A 22,737-nucleotide genomic window follows, 5' to 3' on the forward strand; every position below is an offset into this window, starting at 1 on the left:
TCCAACCTTACAATCTCAAATTAAAACAAAATAATTAGTTAAGAAATTTATACTTTTCGATAAATATTGAGTTCATTAAATTCGTAGCTTTAAATTGCACGCTTCAATCACGCAAAAAAATTATTTAAAGAAAATAAAAGAGGCGTTTAAAGTTAATTAAAAATTGTAAGTACTACCTATCACAAATTCTAACTCAAAATAATGCTACTTAGTATTCTTGTATTATTTACGAAGTACTTACGAAATTCAATCTACGTAAAACTTTTGCTATTTGCAAAAAAGCATATCAGATCTGTACCTTTTGGGTACGTATTGAATAAATTTAATAGCATATCTATCTATATAAATAAAAATGATTGTTTGTACGTTTATTCTCTACCGCCGCATTCCTATGCATTAGATTATGAAGATATTTCGTTCAGTTGCTCTACGTACAACCGACGAAGACCCTAGGCTATTTTTTTTAAAAGGTTGTCCTTCATTATAAACATTCTATGTTAATCCTTATTCTACCCGTGCAAAGCTGGGACGGAGAAAATAATAATGTTTAAATAAAATTTTGTGACTGGACTAGTATCGCCAGCCTGATTGGTCAGCCTGGAGTTTGAAAGTTGGAAATGTGTACAAGCCCTTGGCACGAAAATCACGTAGCACCGTTTGTTAACGACTGAACTCTTTCCGGTCATGTCGGATTTGCCGTCTCATCGGATTATGGAATTGAGGAAACAGAACCTATATTTGGATACACACTGTTGTGTACTATAATTTTTTACGTAGTTGGCTAGATTCCTTTGAGATTGGTCGCCGTGGCCAAAATCATCATTATCATCAACAACAACATCATCATTATCGTCATCATCATCATCATCATCATCAACAACAACAACAACAACAAGATCATCATCATTATCGTCATCATCATCATCATCAACAACAACAACAACAACAACAACAAGATCATCATCATTATCGTCATCATCATCATCATCAACAACAACAACAAGATCATCATCATTTTCGTCATCATCATCATCATCAACAACAACAACAAGATCATCATCATTTTCGTCATCATCATCATCATCAACAACAACAACAAGATCATCATCATTATCGTCATCATCATCATCAACAACAACAACAAGATCATCATCATTTTCATCATCATCATCAACAACAATATCATCATCATTGTCATCATCATCTTAATCAACAACATCATCATCATCATCGTCGTCGTCATCATCATCATCATCATCAACAACATCGTCATCACCGTCATCATCATCATTATTATTATCGTCATTATCATCAACAATCTTACCTAAAATTATAAGTGTGAAACATTTCCTTACAGTTTTACTCGCAGTTTGGACGCAAAATTCATCACAATATATTAATCCATTGAAATCATACGATAGACAACGAGATGGAAATCAACCTTGTGAGAAAACACTACGAATTCCAGATCAGAAACTAATACCGGACAAAGATGTAACAGCTTACAGTGATGTAATAAGTGAACATTCCAATTTAGAAGACACGCTATTAACGAGAGCCGAACCAGGTACGAATGTATCCAATCCGGTACAATATAAAATACAACTTTGCGAAAAATTAAAACAAATTGAAAATCAGAAAATATTACTGGACAAAGATCTCATAAACGATAAAGACGAATCTACGATTCTAGGATCTGGGGCCAAACTAAGAAACGACACACTATCACCAAGAAGGAAAATTAAAACATTCATTTCCAAAGATCGTCGACGGTCAATACGAAACGACATTAATGAAAATTTGTTTGAAAATACTCATAGAAAACGATTAAATAGTGTTAAACGAATACAAGTACTCCTTCTCCATCCGTGGAATAAACTATTTAATGACAAAGTTTTACTAGGATATAAAAGGAAGAAAAAAAGAAAAAAAGGACCGAAACCACCGAAACCACCGAAACCAACTAAACCACCGAAACCAACAAAACCACCAAGCGAAAAAGATAAAAAGGATGAAAAAGATAACTTAAATGTAGATATGGATGTATATATAGAAATAGAGCAACCCGAAAATGAATCAAGAGAGACTGTACCGTTAAAAAAATATCGGTCGCGCCCTGGTACACTTGAAATGATACCTTTTATATATTTTTAAAAATAAACGATTTCTGTGAAATATATATGTATATCAATATAATATGTATATGTCACCGTAAGATTACAAACATCGTTAGATTACAATCTATCTCGTCAGATTGTAAACTGTCGAAATATTGTGAACCGTGAAATATGATTGCAATTTAAGGCATTATTTTTTGCTATATTATAATCTATCGATGGGAAGCGGGCAAATTGGGAACTGGCGTAGAACGGAATGCATCTCTGATTGGTTGAACGTTATGTGCCCCCCGCCTCCCCGGCATCCGCCATATTATTTCACCGTAAAATTGCATATACCGTTAGATTATAATCTATTTCGCGCAATTGTAATAGATTGTGCACGTTTATTCAATTTGCAATAAAATATAAATAATTCCGATAGTTCATAATATTTCGGTTAGGTTAGAGGTTTTATCATTTAACTGAAATTTACTTCGATAGATTGTAAGTTACCGAATAATAACGGTGACGTATGATTGGTCGCTCTTACAATAAGACCGGCCAATCAGGGGTCAGATTGTAATCTAACAGTTTCACTTCCACAGACTACAATATAGCGAAAAATAATGCGTTAAATTGCAATCATATTTCACAGTTCACAATATTTCGACAGATTACAATCTGCCTCGTCAGATTGTAATCTAACGATTTTTGTAATCTTACGGTGACATATATATATGTCGCAGCGTCAGATAATTAAATACTTTGATTGTAATCTCTAAGTTTTGAGATTTGATTCTGGATGGCCAGTGAAGTCAATCACTCTTTGTTACGTTAGAAAAACATAAAATGTCAGTTGTCAAGAAGGATAAGACAGGTGTGGTCGCGGCCAATGAAATATTGTAAAAATCAATATACGATAATCCAGCTATCGATTTGTTGTATTATTTGTGAATATGTATGACGAAGATGATGACCCCGAACCAAACAATATTGCCGGCTCGCCGTTATATATATATATAATATAACCCAACCTTTAAGCATATCTTTAACTAGTTATAAAAAAACATATAAAAAGGTTATAAAATCTAAAACATAACAAATAATAATTTATAGGGCCTCTCCCTTTTGGGGAGAAGATTTAGAGCTTATTTCGCCAAGCGCCTCTAATGCGATTTGAATTTCTTTAAAATTAGACACACGAGGGTCATAAGTCAAATCAAATTAAATTCCTTTAATCAATATAGAAGCAATACACTCACTTATTGACTGTCAAATTAAACATTACCACCGGTTCGGAAAAGAAAACATCCTGACCTGAGAAGAGCCAGCGAAAGGAACTCAGCGGTTTTTTTTTGTCAAGAAATGATAATTATTAACATAATATATCACCAAGGTGTGCTATCAAACATGAACTCACTAATTCTAAATTGTGTGTAGTTAAAAAAATATGTTTTAAGAAGAATAATAAGTCTCTGACTTTACAATAAAAATTAACAATCAACGATAACATTAATTACTTTAAAATAATAAAAATTCATATAGTAACAAGCATCCAACTTCGCGCCAAAAAAAAAGCCTGTGACAGACGATCGCGCGCTTTTTTTTTTTAATGTATTACGCCAAGGTATTGATGCATAAGGTGTTGAGAATATCATAACTTCTATGATCCATCGATAAATGGTTCATCAAATATGTTCCTTTTTTAAATCGAACTCATTCTCAACTCAACTATAAACAAACCCCAACTGTATATCGTTATAAGCCTATCCATTCCTAAGGTGCACCAGACCTCCTAGTTCTGGACTTTCAGCATCCAGGCGAGACAAACTATATATTATCTTTATACAAATAGTCAAAACAATCCCCCTCTATTTGTCACTTGTTTTTTATTTTTATTCCTGGGAAGCTTAATGGATAAAAAAAATTAGAAATAAGATTAGAAAAAATACACGTTAGCAAAATGAAAATTCATATACAGTAGAATCCGTTTATTATGACTCCGCCTTTATCGACCAACCGTTTATTGTGACGTACTTACACTGTGAAGTTTGGTTCTCATATAAAATTCGTTGTAAAAAAGTCGGATATAATGACTTCCCTTATAGCGACAGTTCGCTTATTATGACCCATTTTTAATAAACTATGTCCGGTTATAATGACCGACATGATTCTTTACACCTTCGGTAATGTTTTTATTTTTAATCTGAGTGAAAAATTGACACTTGAAGGTCACGCATCACATACGGGGAAAAAGAAGGCGAGGAAGAACCATTACCTACCGCAGAAGAGGCAGTAAAGGCTGCAGATTTGTTCATAGCAACAGTGAAAATGATAATTTGACCATGGCTTTGTCTTCTATACACAGTAGTATTAGAGACTGTTATTACAAAACTAAAGCAGACAAAAATTACAGATTACTTACATTAAAATATTAAAAATGTAGTACATACCTACATGTTTCGTATGTACTTATTACGTGCAAAATACCTATTATTATACCTACCTATATAGTTTATTTTTTTCACAAAATGCTTCATATGACGTCCGGTTATTATGACGTGTTTGTCAATTCCCTTCGATGTCATTATAAACGGATTCCACTGTATATCTTGTTTTTCTTCGATTCGTTTCATTCTTTTTCTTAATTTCGACATTGTTTTTATAGCATAGACACGCGGACTGGCAAATAGGTCGACTGATGGTAAGAAGTCATCACTGCCCATAGACTACAGCGCCTTAAGACATTTTAAAGATTCCTTACAAACTTCGGAACTGAGATGTCATGTCTCTTGTGCCTGTGTGCACCGGCTCACTCATTCTTTAAACCGGAACACAACTGTACTGCTGTTAGGCCGTAGAAAATATAACAAGTGGGTGATACCCAGGTAGCTTTTAACCTCCTATCAAAACAAAGATTAAGACATATATATATTTTAATATATTATAATAATTTAATATATTTCATCAGTCAAAAGACAAAGGAAATCGTTCTATAGAAATGTCGAAAGTCATATACGCCTAATAATATCTTATACATATATATACGCTAAAGTATTATAAACCTTATCGACAATGTTTTAGAGATTATTTAAGCTCGTCAACGCATATGGAAGCTTGTTTACTTGAATCTGGACTACCTTGGTGAGGGCGTAGGCTTATTAATTTAAAACATACGGGTACGTATTACGTCTAGCGTGTTTATACCTACATATATTTGTTGTATAATTATAGTTTTGTGCAAGCCTGTCTGGGTAAGTACTCTTACCTATTCTATCGCCAAACAGCAACACTATTTTATTTATTACAGTGAAAATATCTATGATTTATGACCTTTTATCACAAGATTGCCATGTCTGATAATATATTTTAAATGGAAAAATTATACATCTTTAAGTGTTAAATCTATTGTTAGTCGTATTTTCAAACACCGGAGATCGCAAGTTTTTTAATACGGGATAACTAAACTGGAAATTGAGTGAGGAGCTTATTTAAGTCATGACGAATCATACAAGTCCTCGATTTAATTTGAAACGTAAATATAAAAATAATTCCCAAATAATTTGGCCGCGACTCTTGCCCATCATCGGGACAAGAAATTATAGTGTGCTTTAATATATACATATACACGCACACATCCATAAGCAAATCTAATTCTGAGGATTTAAGGACGTTAAAGTTCCGAATTTAAATTAACAATTTTTTATATAATTATAATTTCGTATCCATGTTCGACGTTATCATACCCCGTATGTTTTCACATCAATTGAACAAATTACCAACGAATGTAGATCGCCTTGGACACTAAATATACCAACCTAATAATTAAGAACTCATTGTGTCTGTCTGTGTATACAATTCAAGGCGCACGTACATTATATGAATTGTAATTAAATCAAATTGATTTTTTTTTTATATATTAAAGTTCCAAAACGTATATGCCTTTATGCCTTTAAAAGGCATATAGGCTTTTGGCTAGTACCCAGTATTGAAACCTATACAGGCTGATACAAAAAAAAAGCAAAGACTATATGAAAATTAAGTTATATTATTTTTATGATGGTCAGAGAGGCAAATGTGTCACCTGATGTAAGTGGTCACCACTGAAAATAGAAATATTAATCATTCCTAACATCGACAATTCCTTTGTGCCTGTAGTTACACTCATTCACCCTTCAAAACGGAGCACAGCAGTACTAAATATTACTGTTTGGGATACAATATCTCATAAGTGGGTGGTAAATACCCAGACGAGCCTGCACAGAGCCGTATCACCGTGTTTTTGTACTAGATTCTACAAGGTTTTATTAATAGAACCAAGAACGATCATTCACAGTTACTTACATCATAAAAGAAAATCATGGTGTAAATAACAATAATATAGAATTCATACTTCCTGAAGTTGTACTGTTTATCGAAAGCTAATAATGTAGTAAGAATAGTAAACTAGCGCCATCTATATAATTATATTTGAAACAAATCACAAGATACGACGTGGTTCATGTTAACGCCGCTAGATGGCGTTGACAGATAACTATTAGCTACTTTAAATTCAAATAGAATCTGGGATCTCTTGTGGAGTTGTTTTATTGAGCTCATTGAAAATGGGAACTGTATTAATCACAAAATACTTTGAGCATTATTCGATAAATAGCCTTAAACAAAAACAGATTTTTATTTCTCCCCCGACGGCAGTGCCTGTAGTGCTCTTTAGGATAATTTCGAAGCGACTATTTTTTTATTATTTAGACCGTATCTCTATCTTGCTCTAACACTTGTATGTGTAGGAAGTGTACCTAAATTTATTTGAACAATTTTACCTTATTCGACTCTGTAAACCTGTTTACTTGTACTTCGTCATAAATCGATAGGGTGTGATGTAACTTAATGGTAGCACTTACCTTTGCTGTCAACCTGCCCCTTCAGCTGCTCAGCCTTAGCCTGCAACTTCGTCTGCATCGTTTCAGCGCCTTCCTTCATCTTTGCTAGTATACCTGAGAAATTAGCTGTGGTCACAAATATAAACAAGATTTATTTTTGCGTCGGAAGTTAAAAATTACCGGCGGCCATTCTCTAGGGAGACGAGTCGACAGCGCGGGACATTTTTGCTATGTATACGAATAAGGTGACATTATATTCATTGTGTTATTAATCTATGGTTAAACAATAAACTAGTAAATTCCCAGACGCCGCTTGGTTCGCTAATATTAATACCTTTAAAGGTAACAAGTGTGCGGAAACCCAAGTCCACATTTTATTCACCGATTTTCACAAAAGAGTTCAAACTTAGGACCGACAGATTTATTTATATAGATATATCTTTCGAGCACGAGATGTATACGACGTTAACTCCCAAACTCCGTCCTGCTATTGAGAATTTCTCGACGAACAAACCCAACAACTTTTGGCCCAACCCGAGTTATGACCCCAAGATATCGATAGTCATAAACAACATTGTTTTCTATTATAGAAAATGCTAAAGTTAATTCGAACAACAATATGTCTTTATTCGGTGTAATGATAAATATAAAAATTGTTATTTTTCGACAGAAATATACGAACCATGTTTGTCCTTCTCTTTCAACAGGCGTTCCATATCACCCGCCTTGTCTTTAACGCGACCAAAGAAATCTATCCGTTCATTGTAAGCATGTAAAATAATTGATTATAAGAAAAGATACGTTTCTTTTTTTTTTTTATTGTCCAAGGTCTACATTTATTCAGTTGATGATATAAGTTGTTACTTTCACTATAAGATAATAATTTACATTCTGATAAAAAGATTACATCTCAAAAAAAAAATTTCTAATAAGTATAATAAAAAAATAATAAAAAAACCAAGTGTAGTTGTAAACCCGATTGGAACGAAGTTGCTTTCGATATATATTATATATTAAACAACAGAACCAATAAAATAAATTATTAAAAATCTCGTGTGAATTAAAACAATAACTAAAACTAACTTGAATCAAACCGCATCGAAAAGAGAGAGACAGAAAGTATGAGAAAGAGAGCTAAATGTCTTCATTTGTGACCTACAAAGTAAGTACTAAGTAATTACTAAGTAACTAAGTAAGCTGCGTAAAAAAAAACACAATTACCGTAATTAAAAGATGAAACAAAATATCTCACCGGATATCCTTTTAGCGGCATCTGGACTCGCTGACTGAGTTAGTGCGGCCACTTTCATGTACTCGCTGGTGATGAGACCGGCGGCCTGACGGACAAATACAATTACAACTAATCTATACTGTAGTATTCCAATGGCCTAAGGAATCGGGTCATAGACATCAGCAGCGGCACTATAAGAAATATTAATCTTTCTTAACACCGCCAAGGCGCCACCAACCTTGGGAACTAAGATGTTATGTCCCTCGTGCCTGTGGTTACACCACCCTTCAAACCGAAACACAAAAATACCGAGTATTGCTGTTTGGCGTTAGAATATATGGCGAGTGGTGGTACCTACGCAGACGGGCTTGAACAAAGCACCACCAATTTATTTTATTTCCAAAGTAAAGTTCTGATAACCATTTCGGCGACATTTAAAACGTATTTTTTTGACGAATCCCTAACGAATACAACAGATTGTCATCGACCAATGACGTCACGTGAATTCAAGGTCACAGTTGTTTATCTATCTCTAGTCAACCTGCCATTGGAATAAACTGGCGGAAGGACAAACGTCTTACCTCAAGACTAGCTGGACTCATAGCGGAGTACTCCTCGCTCAACAGTTCCACAATCAAACCCTCAATGTCGAAGAACAAGATGTGACTTTCTGGATCTAAACCACGAGGGAATATAAAAAAAATATAGTAAATTATAGATACTGTAGTTTTACGCTCCTTATTAAATAGAATATTAAAAAAAATGTTACGTTAAAGTAGTATTCATTGATTTTTAACTGTAAATCACTTAAATTGTATGTATCTAACTTGCGTATGTAATTTAATCGTATTTAAGTAACGCTTTCGTTAAATCCCAGACAGTACCGTACCGGCGGGGTTGGAGCGGAAGCCCTGCACGGTGAGCGGCGCGCGGCGGGCGCGGGCGGGCTCGGCCAGCGGGCCCGCGCCCGGCCCGCGCTCGGCCGCCGCCAGCGCCGCCAGCCCGCGCTGCGTGGCCGCGCGCATGGCCGTCAGGTTGCGGTGCCGCAGCCCCCTGCACGCACGCACGCTGAGGACGGCTGGGGCCGAGTCTAGTGCTCGCCGTCGGGCACGGTGTGGGTGTTCGTGTAGGAGTGTGTGTATGTGTGAGTGGGTATCGGTATTTGTGTAGGTGGATGTGTGAGTGTGTGTGTTAAATCTTTTTGTTTTTTTTTAATACAATAGATCAATGATTTTATACATCAAACAATTGCAATATCTACCGCCAACGTGACTGCTTACCATAAAATGATGCAACAAAAATATGCACTTTAAATGTTAGAATTAAAAACGTTTTAAACCAAACCTGAAGAAGTGAACAGCCGGATTGGCCAAACCCTGAAGGTCAGTTCCAGACGTCATGGCACCCCCTAACTCATCTGCGAGGGTCTCATCGCACGCAGACAACACTTCCTCCGCGATCATACCTGTAGAAATATATACTCTGTGGTAATATCTATACATTTAGCTTAATTGAGTACCAAGTCACAATAGAGCTACCCCAAATATTCCCGTTGGTGGCATAAAAGGCGATTAAAGCATTTGAACCGTGAGGATGGCAGCAGCGTCCTCGTCACAAAATGCTTCATCCCCAACTCAGCAATACGCTTGCCCAGCGCGTCTGTATGAAACCCGTATATAATAAGACGGTCCACTCTCCGACAGGCTACTAGTCTGGACCCTGGAGCGGTCGCAAAAACGGCACGATGGATATGGAAAGTATCACTGAGCTACGAAGACAACTGGTCACGGACTCTTGGCGAAGGCGAAAATTAACGAGATTGCCTTTATCATTCCAAATGGTTTTAGTAAAAGGCTTCTTTTTTCATATTTTTGATAAAATATGCCTATATCCAGGGAGCTGAAGAGATTACGGAATACATTGAAATCACGCATACCATATGGTACCAATTATTTATATTCACAATCTTCCAACGAGAATAATATTATGTTACTATAAAATATTGCCATCTCTTTCTGATATGTCGGATTAAGAATAATAACTAGTTTAGTCCTGTCAAATTATATTTAAGACGACTTCTCACCGTGAAGAACCCTGTCCAAGTGTCCAGTCTCCATCTGCCACACGTAGACGGTACCGTCACTGCAACCGACCACCATGAAGTCGTCCGCCGGTCGCCACTTGATGGTGACCACCGGAAACAGGTGACGTGACGCCAGCGTCACGCACTTACGCTCCGACAAACCTTCAGATACGGACGAGTGTTTTTTACAAGGTAATATTATATGTATAAGCTTGTTATGTACTGTGGGGCATAAACCTGTTTCTTCATTTATAATAAGTTGGCGGACTCACGAATGAGCCACCTGATGGTATGTGGTAACCACCGCGAAATATTAACCATTCCTCATCATCCTTGCCATAACGAAAACCCAAAAAATTGGGAACTAAGATGTTATGTCCCCCGTTGCTGATATCACACTAGGTCGCTCACTCTTCAAATAGAAAACATCTGAGTGCGGTTTAGCTGTAGAATAAGTGGGCTGTACCTATCCAGACGTGTTTGCACAGAGCTCTTACCACCCAAAACGAGTAAATTTTGGAGCTATTCCAAGCTCCTTCAATGCAGATTAATAGAAATACATAACAGAAAATTATCCATAGAATATCATTGAAACTTAGGTTCCCTTCACGATGTTTCCTTTCACGACCACGTACGAGACGAATTATGTAAATTAACCTAATGGTTTACTGATATAAAGGTACCACTGCTGAACAAAGAACTTTTCTCTATTCGCAGAAAAGATTTAAATCTTATCGCACCATGGTGCCCCAAAGTCACGTGGTCTAACAACTAATCCATCACAGATCTTCCTTTGTACCTCCCAGGACTGTTAAATTTATTTTTAATAATCACTAATTCATTAATTACAATATTATTACACATTTATACTCACTCAATAAAGTCACGCTGTGATCAGAGGCCACAGAGCAGATGCACTTTTGAATTCTCGGCTACAAATTGAGACATAAGGGGGAATTATTAAGTTACATGATAACATAGACTGGATGTAATATTCGCCATCCAAGAAATAGCTTCTGCTTACTCGTAGTAAAAAGTGCCATACATTTGTAATTCGTTTAAGAATACTATTTGCGATGAAATGATGAAATGAGATAAACTTAGTTATGATGATGATGAAGTCGTCTTTAGCGATTTCGTCCACGACGTCCAAACTCAAGGGAGACCAGCGAACTACGCAGGACACATTACAGTGCACAAGTGTGTGCACAAACACAGGTGCACGCTATATTCCCTCACTCTTATAACCCGATGCAGCCAAAACCGACACGAGCGGAAAGCGGAATTTCAATATCTTAAAATAAGGTCTAATATTGCACGCAATTTTTGTAGTATTTACATATGATTTTATGGTTATTTTGGCAGGATTTAAACTATTGTAATGACAAAAATGTACCTACAACTTCGCAAATAAATAATTTGAAATGAATCGAATACTAGGCGTAAAACGCCTTACTGAACGAGGCGAGCAAAAACTAAAATACACTTAAACGACAGAATATTGTAAATAAACTACTAACGCTGCAGTTCTGTGGAGGTACAATGAGTTGCGTGATTTCCCCCGCGTGCACACAGAAGCGATGCAGTAGGGCTCCGCTGAACAAGTCCCAGAGGCACACCGCGAAGTCGATACCGCCGGACACGAGGTGAGATTTGTCGTATCTAAAGGGAAAATGTCATAAAACCGATTAAAATTCAGAAAGATAATTGCTTTTAATGGAGTGGAAAATGGGTGAGCCAGTGCAATCAAAGATACAAGAGACGTAATGTTTTATATTTTTATTTATTTATTTATTTAAGCCTCATTTATTCCTTAGTATAACAATAGTAATAAGAGTTTCTTTTTTTTTTTATATATATCTAAATTTTAACTAAGGACCTCTCGACGAGTATGGGCCTCCTCCATCTCACTCCATTTTTTTCTGTCTTGAGCTATTCTCATCCAGTCTTTGTTTAAGAATTTTACTTAACTTAGAATTTTAACTTTGTTTAACGTTTTATATAGTAAGGAGTAATTTTTACTTGCTGCAATATTGTGTCTATGGGCGAAAGTGAATTTGGGCCATTTATTATTAAAAATCTAAAAAAAAAAATCTTCCCAACCGATTTTGGCCACAGCGATTATTATAAAGAGAAACTAGCCAAATGCGTTAGACATATTACCACCACAACACTCTCTATCCCCTAACCCTTATAATCCGAAGAGACCGCAAATCCAATACGATTACGTTCAGGCACAACACTAACAAAAAAAACTTAGCATAAACCCCGGTTCATACAAGTACTACTTATAAACTTAGTCTTACAACTTACCTATGATGTACATGATGGGGGTATAAGAGGCAGTTAACTCTACCAATGTGACCGAGGAGGAGTTGGTGGGGAGGCCAGTCTGGATAAAAAAAATTTGTTATAAGCTATTTCATAACCGATTTTGGCATAAAGTCCCAAACGACAACAACTATATGTCTTTAAAAAACATCCTGTATACTGATTCTGTTCTTCCACCCAGATAATAAGGCCAGGGTTAAGTATCAAATGAACTTCTTAATTAACTTAACCATCGGTTAAAATTCAAATCTTAAACTAATTTCACACCAAACCATTACAGATAATATTTCGCACACATTTTTGGTCCCAGCGACAACACAATCCAGTATATTAATATTTTTTCTGACTGCGTTATTGGTCTAGTGAATAAGGCCATCCCCCGGTCCAAACCCCAGACCAAGCCGTTAAAAAAACTGGGTTCTGCTGTCTAAAAATTCCCTCTCATTAAATAATCCTCGAACAAATATATTTACCTGGCATATGCTTAAAATACCATAATTTGTTTTAATACTAAACTAGCTACATATAGTATATTCTAGTACACATCTCTATTGGTCGGCATATATTTTTTCCCGCAAAATCAACAACCGTCATCTCATTTCAGCCGATTAACACAAAACCATAATGACTTATACACTCCGTCCATTATTGAATATCGTATAAAAATCGGTATGAGTTTATCTAACTCTGTACTAATGTGAAATTATTCTTAATACATCCTAATTCTTGTTATCACTTACCATCCAACTGCTGATGGTTTCCATGTAACAGTTGCAGTTGTACCGTATGGGTTGCGTTCACGATGACAATGGAGCCATCGTCCCGACCAACCACCAAACGGTTGGCGGCCAGCAGATATATCGAGGCTGTCAATTTTATTTCTGCAAATAAAAATATACAATATGACCCAAATTGCCAGAATTAGATCAAGTTTCAAATCGCTTCAACTACTTTAGTAACAATAGTAGATACTGGTGTTTGTCGGTAGAAAATACGTATGATAAGTGGTTGGTCCCCAGCTTATATCACCAATACCACCAATTACATTAAACCAATATTACAGATACACAAAGATCATGACAAAAACGACCGCACAGATTATCATTTTAATATGTTTTTTTTTTAGCATTAGCAGCCTGTAAATTTCCCACTGCTGGGCTAAAGGCCTCCTCTCCCTTTGAGGAGAAGGTTTGGAGCATATTCCACCACGCTGCTCCAATGCGGGTTTGCGGAATACACATGTGGCAGAATTTCGTTGAAATTAGACACATGCAGGTTTCCTCACGATGTTTTCCTTCACCGCCGAGCACGAGATGAATTATAAACACAAATTAAGCACATGAAAATTCAGTGGTGCCTGCCTGGGTTTGAACCCGAAATCATTGGTTAAGATGCACGCGTTCTAACCACTGGGCCATCTCGGCTCTCAATATGTAATAGGTTTTAAGCACCAATAAATCGAATTGTAACAAGTAACCTCGTACTGCACGTTGAAGGAAACTAATGCGAAGACACGTGCATCATTGAAGTAACTAAAAAGGTCAAGTCAATAAGAAACCCCCCAATCCTAACACAAGTTAGAAGCTTAAAAAGTTGATCATAATATATCAAGACTGTATGGAAACAAAGCAAACACAATCAATTGCCAAATCATACCTGGTTCTTCGGGATGGCTGAACTGATCCAGTATTCCAACTGGACTTGGGTTCATTTCTGCCCACGCCATTTCCAAACTCGTCAGCACGATGGGTGCGTGAGCTGTGAACATCATTTTAAATAACGTACGCATAACAGCCTATCCTGATATCAAAAATTGTGGCAAAACTTTACTACGTCAACATCATAACCAGAAAATGAACCAGCGTCCAAAAATTTGTTCAATTTTAATGAAATAAACAAATTCATTATTAGTTTAATATTACATGTGTACAATAGCTGCAAAACAATAATAAAAAAATAACTTACATGACAAGTTACCAGGCTGTGGTTGAGCTGCGTCATCTATATTCCATAAGGAAACGACACCGGCTGAGTCGCCTCGAAGTAGCAGCCTTCGTTGTTTACCGCCCACGGACGTTAGCACAAAACGCATTGCAGGGGGACAGGACAGTAACTGAAATGGATTTTAAAAAAATACACACAATTAAATCCTTCTTATCAATCATATTCGCTTCTATTTTCGCAATTGTTTCCATTGATTACATTTGAAAAAGGTTTTATGTAATCCATGAACAAAAACAAATGATGTCGGCCTGACCGATTTTAGTCACGACGGCCAATATCAGTGGAGACCAGCCCACTGCGCTGGACATATTATACTGCAAAAGTGTATGAGTAAACAAAGACATACTCTATATTCCTGCACTCTCATTATCAAATCCGACGACCGACACGAGCGGAGAGTTCAGGCGCAGGAACGACATACGTGCTTTCCGACATACTACCAATTACCAGACTCCTGGCAGTTACTGAGAATTTTTAGATAGCAAAACCCAGGAACTTTTTACCAGCCTGACCTGGGTGTTTGAGCCCAAAACCTCAGGATCTGTGGCTTTACATATATCTAGCCATTGGACAATTGAAGCAGTCAGATAAAATATAATATACTGGATTGTGCTATCGCTAGGACCAATAGTGTGTGCAAAATACTACATTAAATAGTTTGGTGTGAAACTGGTTTAAGATTTGAATTTTGACCAATGGAAATATTTATTAAAAACTTGGTATAATACTTAACCCTTACCTTATTGTCTGGATGCGCCAAAATACTGAATAGCACAGGACTGTCATGGTCCACGGATGGACCGTGGAAACCTTTGTGATCAGGTACGGAACTGCAATCATATGAAGGTTTTTTTTACCTAAAATTATTTATCTACAAAACGATGTTATGGACAAATATAATTTAAGAAGTGAATTGAGGTTAGCATTTACAATATATTAACTTGCACTTGGAATACATTTAAAATTTCAAGCAAAGACAGTTCAACTTGAAGATTACAAAACAAAACACACACCAACGACAGTAATGAAATAAAAATGTGACGTGTTACTTTACACAGGATGTTTGGATAAACAGTTTTTGCAGTATCAGCTTTTAAACATTGTGTATGTGTAAATTGTTAACCAACAAAATAAAAATAATGGATATTATGATGTGCTATACGCAACGAAACACGTTTACTATCTAGAAACTAAATGAACACTAACAAAACTTGTATAAAATAAGCTAAGACTTTTAGGATTCAATTATGACGCCTTACTAAGTGTGGGGGGGGGGGCTTTGCGCAAGCCTGTCTGAGTAGGTGCCGGTTCCGGTTGGAAGAGCGTACAAGGAATAACATCTTAGTTCCCAAGGTCGGTGGCGCTTTTGTGATGTAAGAAATGGTTAATATTTCTTACGGCGCTAATATCTACGAGCGGTGGCGACTACTTACCACCAGGTGACCCGTTCTCCCATTTTCCCATCCGCAACAGAACTTATTACTCAAACCTTCTTATTAAAAATCTTTTCAAAGAGCACTGGCCAAAAGCCTTGTGTCTCATTGAGTAGTTTTTGGAACTTATTCCACCATGCGTTACTAGTGCGTATTGGTGAATCTACATGTACTGGAATCCGACACATGCAGATTTCCTTTCAATGTTTACTAACGTTTACTACTACTTGATCTATCCAGGTCGTATCTACAATTTAAACTACTTCAGTAATAGGCTATTTGACAATGCGAAAAATAAAGTGTCAATTATTGTAATCAGTATATATTATGAGTTTAAAAATGGTTATTTATCAACGAAAGTTGAAAATAATAATTAACTTATTCAAAAATCCATAAATAAAAATGCATTTTTTTAAACGTTTGCCACGTGACACAAAACGGTCCTGATTGGTCGGACTTATGATGACGTCACTTGCTTATTATCCTCGTTTGCCTACTGTATGTGGATTATATGTCCCACAGATTAAAATACAGGCAAGTGACGTCACCGACCCCATTGCAGCTCCATATATGGAATCTTTATTTTGATATTTTTCAGCAAATATGTACTAGAATTAAAATAAAATACTTTTACTGGGTTCCTTAACCTCTACTAAATAATATAAAATGCATTTTAAAAACCAGTCAAATAGCCTATTGATTATGTTCCTTTTTTGACCAATGTACTAGAACATCAAATTCAAGCTAGTCATCTCAAAACGTCTACGTTTTTAAGCGGATGAAACTGCGAAGCTCAATTACTTCTATAACATTATTATTTACTAAACCTTTTCCGAAACGCGTTGCATCTTCTTAGATGCCAGATACCTGAAAGCTACTTTAGTAGCGTCTATGACGGGGGATTTAGTAGTACTAATCAGAATATAGTGTAAATCAAGATATATAATATATTAATATGTCTAAACAGACGAGTACTTTGTATACGGGTCTACAATCAGCCTTAGCACCAATAAATCCAAAAACTTAGCTCATTCTATGCAACATAACAAAACCGTTTACAATGAAACAGCTCAATATCGATGACGTCATTAATCCTAAAATCCTATTCTCAACATTACATCTAAAAACAAAAATAAAATTGCACTTTCAGGATTAAACTTCACAAAAATATAATGAGCAAACAAAATTTGAACTACTAATAATAAATACATTTACAAAAAACAAACAGTGCTGACCTACTGATAGCTTTTCCGCGGAGTTTGCTATAAAAGAAATCACATATTTAGCAAGCATAGAACCTACTTAGCTTAAATGCAAGTAGGGTATGACATAAATATTAAAGATATTACTATTATTGCAGTATACTGTCAATTCAAGGTCATTTAAAATTGAATATTACAAATATTTAGATATTACTTAGTTTTACTTTAAATAGTCATTAAGCTATCTTTAATAATAAAATTCAATTAATTTTATATTAAAACAGTGATTTAACGAAACGAGTGAGGCGTTGTGCTCTGATGAAAGTTTAATGCTTTAAAATAATTAGTAAATTTGTGTTCGAATTGAAATTTAAAATTTTGATTTGTTATAAGCTTTCGATTGTATCAATCATATGAAAATTTTTATTAATCTCTAATTGTATAAGTCTTAACTTGAAATGTTTAAAACAAATAATATAGTATTTTAAATCGTTTACAGATCACTTACTTGGCGGGCAACTTATAAAGGTAACCCTTTCCTTCGGTGGACCACACAAGGACCCTGTCTGGGGCCAAAAAGTCTCCTGACATCCAACGTTCGCCGGATGGAGCTTGAATCGAGCAGAGAACGGAGAAATCGCCTGGAAATTTGAAAAATTTAATATTTAAGTACGTATTCTGTAAGTCGTGTATATAGATTATAATTACACCTTACCAGCGTCATATATCTGACAGTATTTTGCGCATACGATCAAAACTGTGCGCTGATTGTACGCGCAACAGTAGAGCGAGAGCGCGTTCAGACAACGAATTTGTTTAGATTCGTTCTCGTATATCGGTTCTGACTGTTTGTTTTCGTGGCCGAGCAACGACCATACCTACAAAACATAAGCAATGATATCATTAACAAAGTTTAGTCCAAACTCTTTATTCGACATATCTAACATTACAAATGCGAAAGTAACTGACTGTCTGTCTGTTACCCTTTCACGCATATTCACTATTCAGTTAGGCATGGAGATAGTTTGAATCCCGGGGAAGGAATGATAAAATACTTTAATTTTTTGATTGTTTATATTTCCTTCTTTGATTGGAATAGACTATACGATGTAAGTACAAAATAATAATAATAATAATAAATAATACCTTTACGGTTCCGGTGATAGAAATAGCAAGAACAACGTCGTCTTTTCTTGATGATGGACGTAGAACCTGAAACATCCAATTCATAACGGACATATTTCAAAATTAGAACTCAATAATCATATTGAATTCTAATTTTAAAATACAAAAAATTGAAAAACATTTTTATATTGCTTTATAAGATCAATGCTGACATAATTCAGACATTCATGACTTTTTTATGCACTTAAATATCATTCATGTATAATAGATAAATTCTATCTATTAATAAAGAATATTAAAAGCATTATGATAATTTTAAAATAATATTATATATTACTTACATGCAAAGCAGATATCCAGTCAGGGTTCATTTTTGAACTCAAAGAGAACAGGATCTCGAGAGAGAATGGATCCATAATCAATATCTCTGCATAGTAACCATTGCAGAATAAACGGAGATCTTCACTGTTGCACATGTGGTAAGCCTTCGAAAACCGTTTAATGTGTTACTCATTACATCAGATATTCTAACACCAAACAGTAATACTTAGTATTGTTGTTCCAGTTTCAATGGGTCATGTAACGTAGCTTATTTGCTCCCAAGGTTGGTGGCACATTGGTGTGATGTATGGAATAATTAATATTTCTTACAGCACCACAGGACCAATGTCTATGGCCACTTACCATCAGGTGACCAATTTGCCTGAGAATACTTGTATCTTTGCATGGTTTTGTTTAAATAAATTAATTATTCATTTTGGATTTCAATTTATAGGACATCAATACCTGAATATTTGTATGAACTTGTGTCAACTTGACACTCTCCCTGCATTTCCCATCCACAAGATCCCATGTACACATCTCACCAGCTTCCGAAGAGCTTACTATGAAGTTATTATCCTAGAACATTAAATTTCTTATTAATTGTAAGGGCAACATTTATTAAAAAAAAAATTCACAACCACAAATATATTAGAAAACTTGCAATGATAATAAATTATACAAAATAAAGCCAAATTGATAAAATCCCTCTTATTTAAAGATTGCTTAAAAAGTATATTTTTATATTCACTGTATTTTATTAAAAAAAAAAGATTACATAATTTAAATATTTGAATATTGTATTAATATCCAAATTGACGACCAATATTGAATCTAAATTAATTATGACCTATTAGTAATGGATTACTTTATAAATGAAATTAAGTCAATATATTTGATGATAAACGAAAATTAAGTAACATAAGTTATGAATAGTAAGATTTCTGAATTACCTGGATAATAGAAGCCCTAGACAAACATGTGACTGGAGCAGTGTGCCCAACAAGAAGGCAACGGGGGGTCATCTTCAAAGTCTCGGGTTCTACTTGCCATATACAAATTTGACCATCGTAACAACCCGTTACTAAAGTTTTCTGGTCCCTCGACAAGTACACTGACGATATACAGTGAGTAGGTGCATGTTTACCCCATAGTACCACAGGCACTATTAGATTTGTACCAGGCATTTTGTCTGAAATTAAACAGTCAATAACATAAAGAAATTTAAATAGTATAATCTATTAATAAGGAAATTAATAAATAATGAAGTTCTAGTCTATAATTAAGCGTGAAAATGTTTTGTTTGCTTTACAAAATGATAAGAAATAAGACATTATTTTGATGCAAGGACAAATTCTTTTTATTCTTACCTGAATCCTGTTAGGGACAAGGAATGAAAATGAATCAACCGAACAGTCAGATACTGCCCATAAGGATGGGTTGACGATATCAGACTGCAAAAAATTCAAGTTTTTTTAAATATTTTTAACGCAATATGAAAAAAATAATCAATGAATTTAAGACAGCTGATTGTCACCAACCGTCATTTGTCAACTGTCAAATTGAATAGTATGTTTTTTTCTGGTAAGTAGGTAGCATAAAATAAGAGCTTTTTAAGGTCTCTAATTATCGGTATTACTTTAAATACATACAGTTAATCGTTGTAAAACTAAAAGTTTAATAGTTTTAGATAATGTATCTATTAATAAGGTGGCAGCAAAATACCTATACTTATTATAAGAGTAGCCGTTATGTGTCTAAATTATATACGAGAAAGATATATTTTTTTAATTTTGAAGAGGTTGTGTTACATCAAATACTTTTTTTAAAATAAAACTATTGTCATATAATAAATAATCTTAATAGGAAATTTTGGGAAATTTAAATAATGGATGGCAAAAAACTGCCTTCAAATGCAAAAATAAGATCTAAAAGCAATTTAAAAGACGAAAAGTTAAATGAAATGGGAGCAAAAATCGATGAGACGGATGAAATGAAACTAAAGATGCTAGCTGCACTTGATAAACCAGAGGAAGATGATATTTTATATCCACCGGAACTCAATGCACATTTAATTGAGCAGCTTAAGGTATATCACAAGTCTATTAAATTAACACTTTAACTATCGTAACACATAAGCATTAAGTGAATCTAAAATACTAAATATTTATTTCTAGATTATGACTGGTGAAAATAACGAACTACGTAAATGTTTATTTATGAAAGATGAAGAGGTAAAAGAACTGAATAAAACAATCTTGGACCTTAAGCAACGAATACGTGACATCATATCTGGTACTGGACCAGCTATTTCCTCAAAGTCGGCTGGAATAATAAGTGCTAAAATAACAGAGCTCTGTAAACAAAATCGACATTTAGTAGCTGAAGTTGAAAGCTATAAAACGAAAAATGCATCTCTCGAAAGAAAAATAATGCAACTCGATATTATCAACAAAGAAAATGAAAAATTAGAAGCATGCCTTTGCAAAGAAGAAATAATTGATGTTAATTCGGATGAACTAAAAGAATTAAATAATAAACTTACTGTAGTGAATAAAAGACTGTATGAAAGCAAAAATAGAAATCTTGAATTAAAGAATGATATATTAATAGCAACGAAAATACTACAACAAGAGCTTGGCGATAAATTCACGAGTATCAAAGAATTACAAAACGACTTAGCTGGTTGGAAGGGTAGAGCACAGCAGATTGTATTATTACAAGCAAAAATTTTTGAACTAGAAGAAAAGCTTAACGGTAAAAATAAAGACACGACTGAAACGAAGAGAAAAGATCAAGCTCAAGTAAGTTTTTATAGTTTTGAATATTTTCTTGATTGATATTATTACCACTTAAATTAAAATGTTATATATAATTTTAGGTTATCCGAGAATTAGAAATTAAAAGAAAAAAAGATATAGATCAAGCCATGAAAGATTTGAATATGCTTAGAGAAGAGAATCAGGAACTAAAAAAGAAATTGGACGGAGCAAGATGCCGAATAAGAAATTTAGAGTGTGATTCGACAACTGTAAGGCAAAAAATGCAAACTTTTGTTGAGAAAAGTCACCACGACGATCTTCTTATAACAGAGCAAAGAGTTAGTATTATTTTATTTCGTGATTTAATTTTGATTAACTGCAACTAATTATTTATATATTATGTTACAAGATCCATGTTGCGTTTTGCTTACAGAATCAAATAAAAAATCTGGAAATTTACTATCAAGAAATTCTAAAAGAGAATACATCAAAAATAACAAAGATGAATAATGAAATTGGAGAATATCAAAAGTTAATTAGAAATACGGATGCGAAAATTGACGCTCTTAGACAGCAAGCATCAGAAAAGGCGACAAAGATTGAGGAATTGCGAGCTCAGTTATTGAGATATGAAGAATGTTCACTGCAAAGTGTTTTCTTTACTCCAATGAAAACAGCGACAGACAATGAAATAAAAAAGCTATCAGATTTAATTGTTACGCTGAATGAGAGGCTAGACTGTGAACGTCATAAATGGGAAGAATTGGATTTAATACACAGAAAGCTAAAAGAAAAAAAGAAAAGGTTAGAAAGAAAAGTAGTATCTTTAGAGGAAGAATTGAAAACTTTAAAAGAAAGTTCTAGGAGAGGATCAAGAACATCTAAAACATTATTGTCAAAAGAGCAGCAATATGATATGGGTGCATTTGGAACAACGTCATTAACAAAGAAGCCATCATCAATCGTTGCATTTGACAAGCCTAGTGAGACGGTTTCATCAGAAACTCCAACAGGATATGAAACTTTAGATAGAGACGAATTGAAGTACAAGTTAGAGTTGGCGGAGGAAAAACTTAAAATAATGGAAGACAAACTTAAAATGATTGAAGAAGAAAAGCAAGATGACTACAAAAACCTAACGGAAATGATACAGACTTCAAAACAACTGTTCAACGAAGCATTGTCGGTTTTAAAACGTGACAAGTGTCAATGTTCTCAATAATTTAAATGGTTTATTTTAAAGTAATAAAAAGTTATTTGGATCTA

General features: G+C 34.8%; 2 protein-coding genes across 4 annotated transcripts in view; one reads left to right on the forward strand and one right to left on the reverse strand.

Moving 5' to 3' along the window:
• Window positions 1-20,258, reverse strand: part of LOC113391856 (WD repeat-containing protein 7) — a 130,116-nt gene extending 109,858 nt beyond the window's left edge. Inside the window, exons 1-22 of one of the 3 annotated variants that reach the window (XM_064219456.1) lie at window positions 20,080-20,258; window positions 19,663-19,901; window positions 19,175-19,288; window positions 18,730-18,873; window positions 18,410-18,475; window positions 17,979-18,141; window positions 17,772-17,904; window positions 17,297-17,323; window positions 15,368-15,458; window positions 14,590-14,737; window positions 14,281-14,382; window positions 13,365-13,505; window positions 12,607-12,685; window positions 11,814-11,955; window positions 11,168-11,225; window positions 10,294-10,455; window positions 9,555-9,675; window positions 9,100-9,263; window positions 8,792-8,886; window positions 8,232-8,316; window positions 7,662-7,730; window positions 7,001-7,093 (exon numbers count right to left, since the gene is read on the reverse strand). In XM_064219456.1, coding sequence (XP_064075526.1) covers window positions 7,001-7,093; window positions 7,662-7,730; window positions 8,232-8,316; window positions 8,792-8,886; window positions 9,100-9,263; window positions 9,555-9,675; window positions 10,294-10,455; window positions 11,168-11,225; window positions 11,814-11,955; window positions 12,607-12,685; window positions 13,365-13,505; window positions 14,281-14,382; window positions 14,590-14,737; window positions 15,368-15,458; window positions 17,297-17,323; window positions 17,772-17,904; window positions 17,979-18,141; window positions 18,410-18,475; window positions 18,730-18,873; window positions 19,175-19,288; window positions 19,663-19,896 — 2,431 coding nt within the window. In that variant the 5' untranslated portion in view covers window positions 19,897-19,901; window positions 20,080-20,258. The remainder of the gene's footprint in view (window positions 1-7,000; window positions 7,094-7,661; window positions 7,731-8,231; window positions 8,317-8,791; window positions 8,887-9,099; window positions 9,264-9,554; window positions 9,676-10,293; window positions 10,456-11,167; window positions 11,226-11,813; window positions 11,956-12,606; window positions 12,686-13,364; window positions 13,506-14,280; window positions 14,383-14,589; window positions 14,738-15,367; window positions 15,459-17,296; window positions 17,324-17,771; window positions 17,905-17,978; window positions 18,142-18,409; window positions 18,476-18,729; window positions 18,874-19,174; window positions 19,289-19,662; window positions 19,902-20,079) is intronic. The other 2 variants (XM_026627963.2, XM_064219457.1) reach the window with 2 other exon arrangements.
• Window positions 20,259-20,597: 339 nt separating this feature from the next.
• Window positions 20,598-22,693, forward strand: LOC113391907 (coiled-coil domain-containing protein 13). Its single transcript, XM_026628036.2, has 4 exons — window positions 20,598-20,798; window positions 20,887-21,513; window positions 21,591-21,809; window positions 21,905-22,693. The coding sequence occupies exons 1-4, from the start codon at window positions 20,598-20,600 to the stop codon at window positions 22,691-22,693; spliced, it is 1,836 nt and encodes a 611-aa protein (XP_026483821.2).
• Window positions 22,694-22,737: the final 44 nt, after the last annotated feature.

Source organism: Vanessa tameamea, chromosome 28, assembly GCF_037043105.1.
Source record: "Vanessa tameamea isolate UH-Manoa-2023 chromosome 28, ilVanTame1 primary haplotype, whole genome shotgun sequence".
Classification (NCBI taxonomy): domain Eukaryota; kingdom Metazoa; phylum Arthropoda; class Insecta; order Lepidoptera; family Nymphalidae; genus Vanessa; species Vanessa tameamea.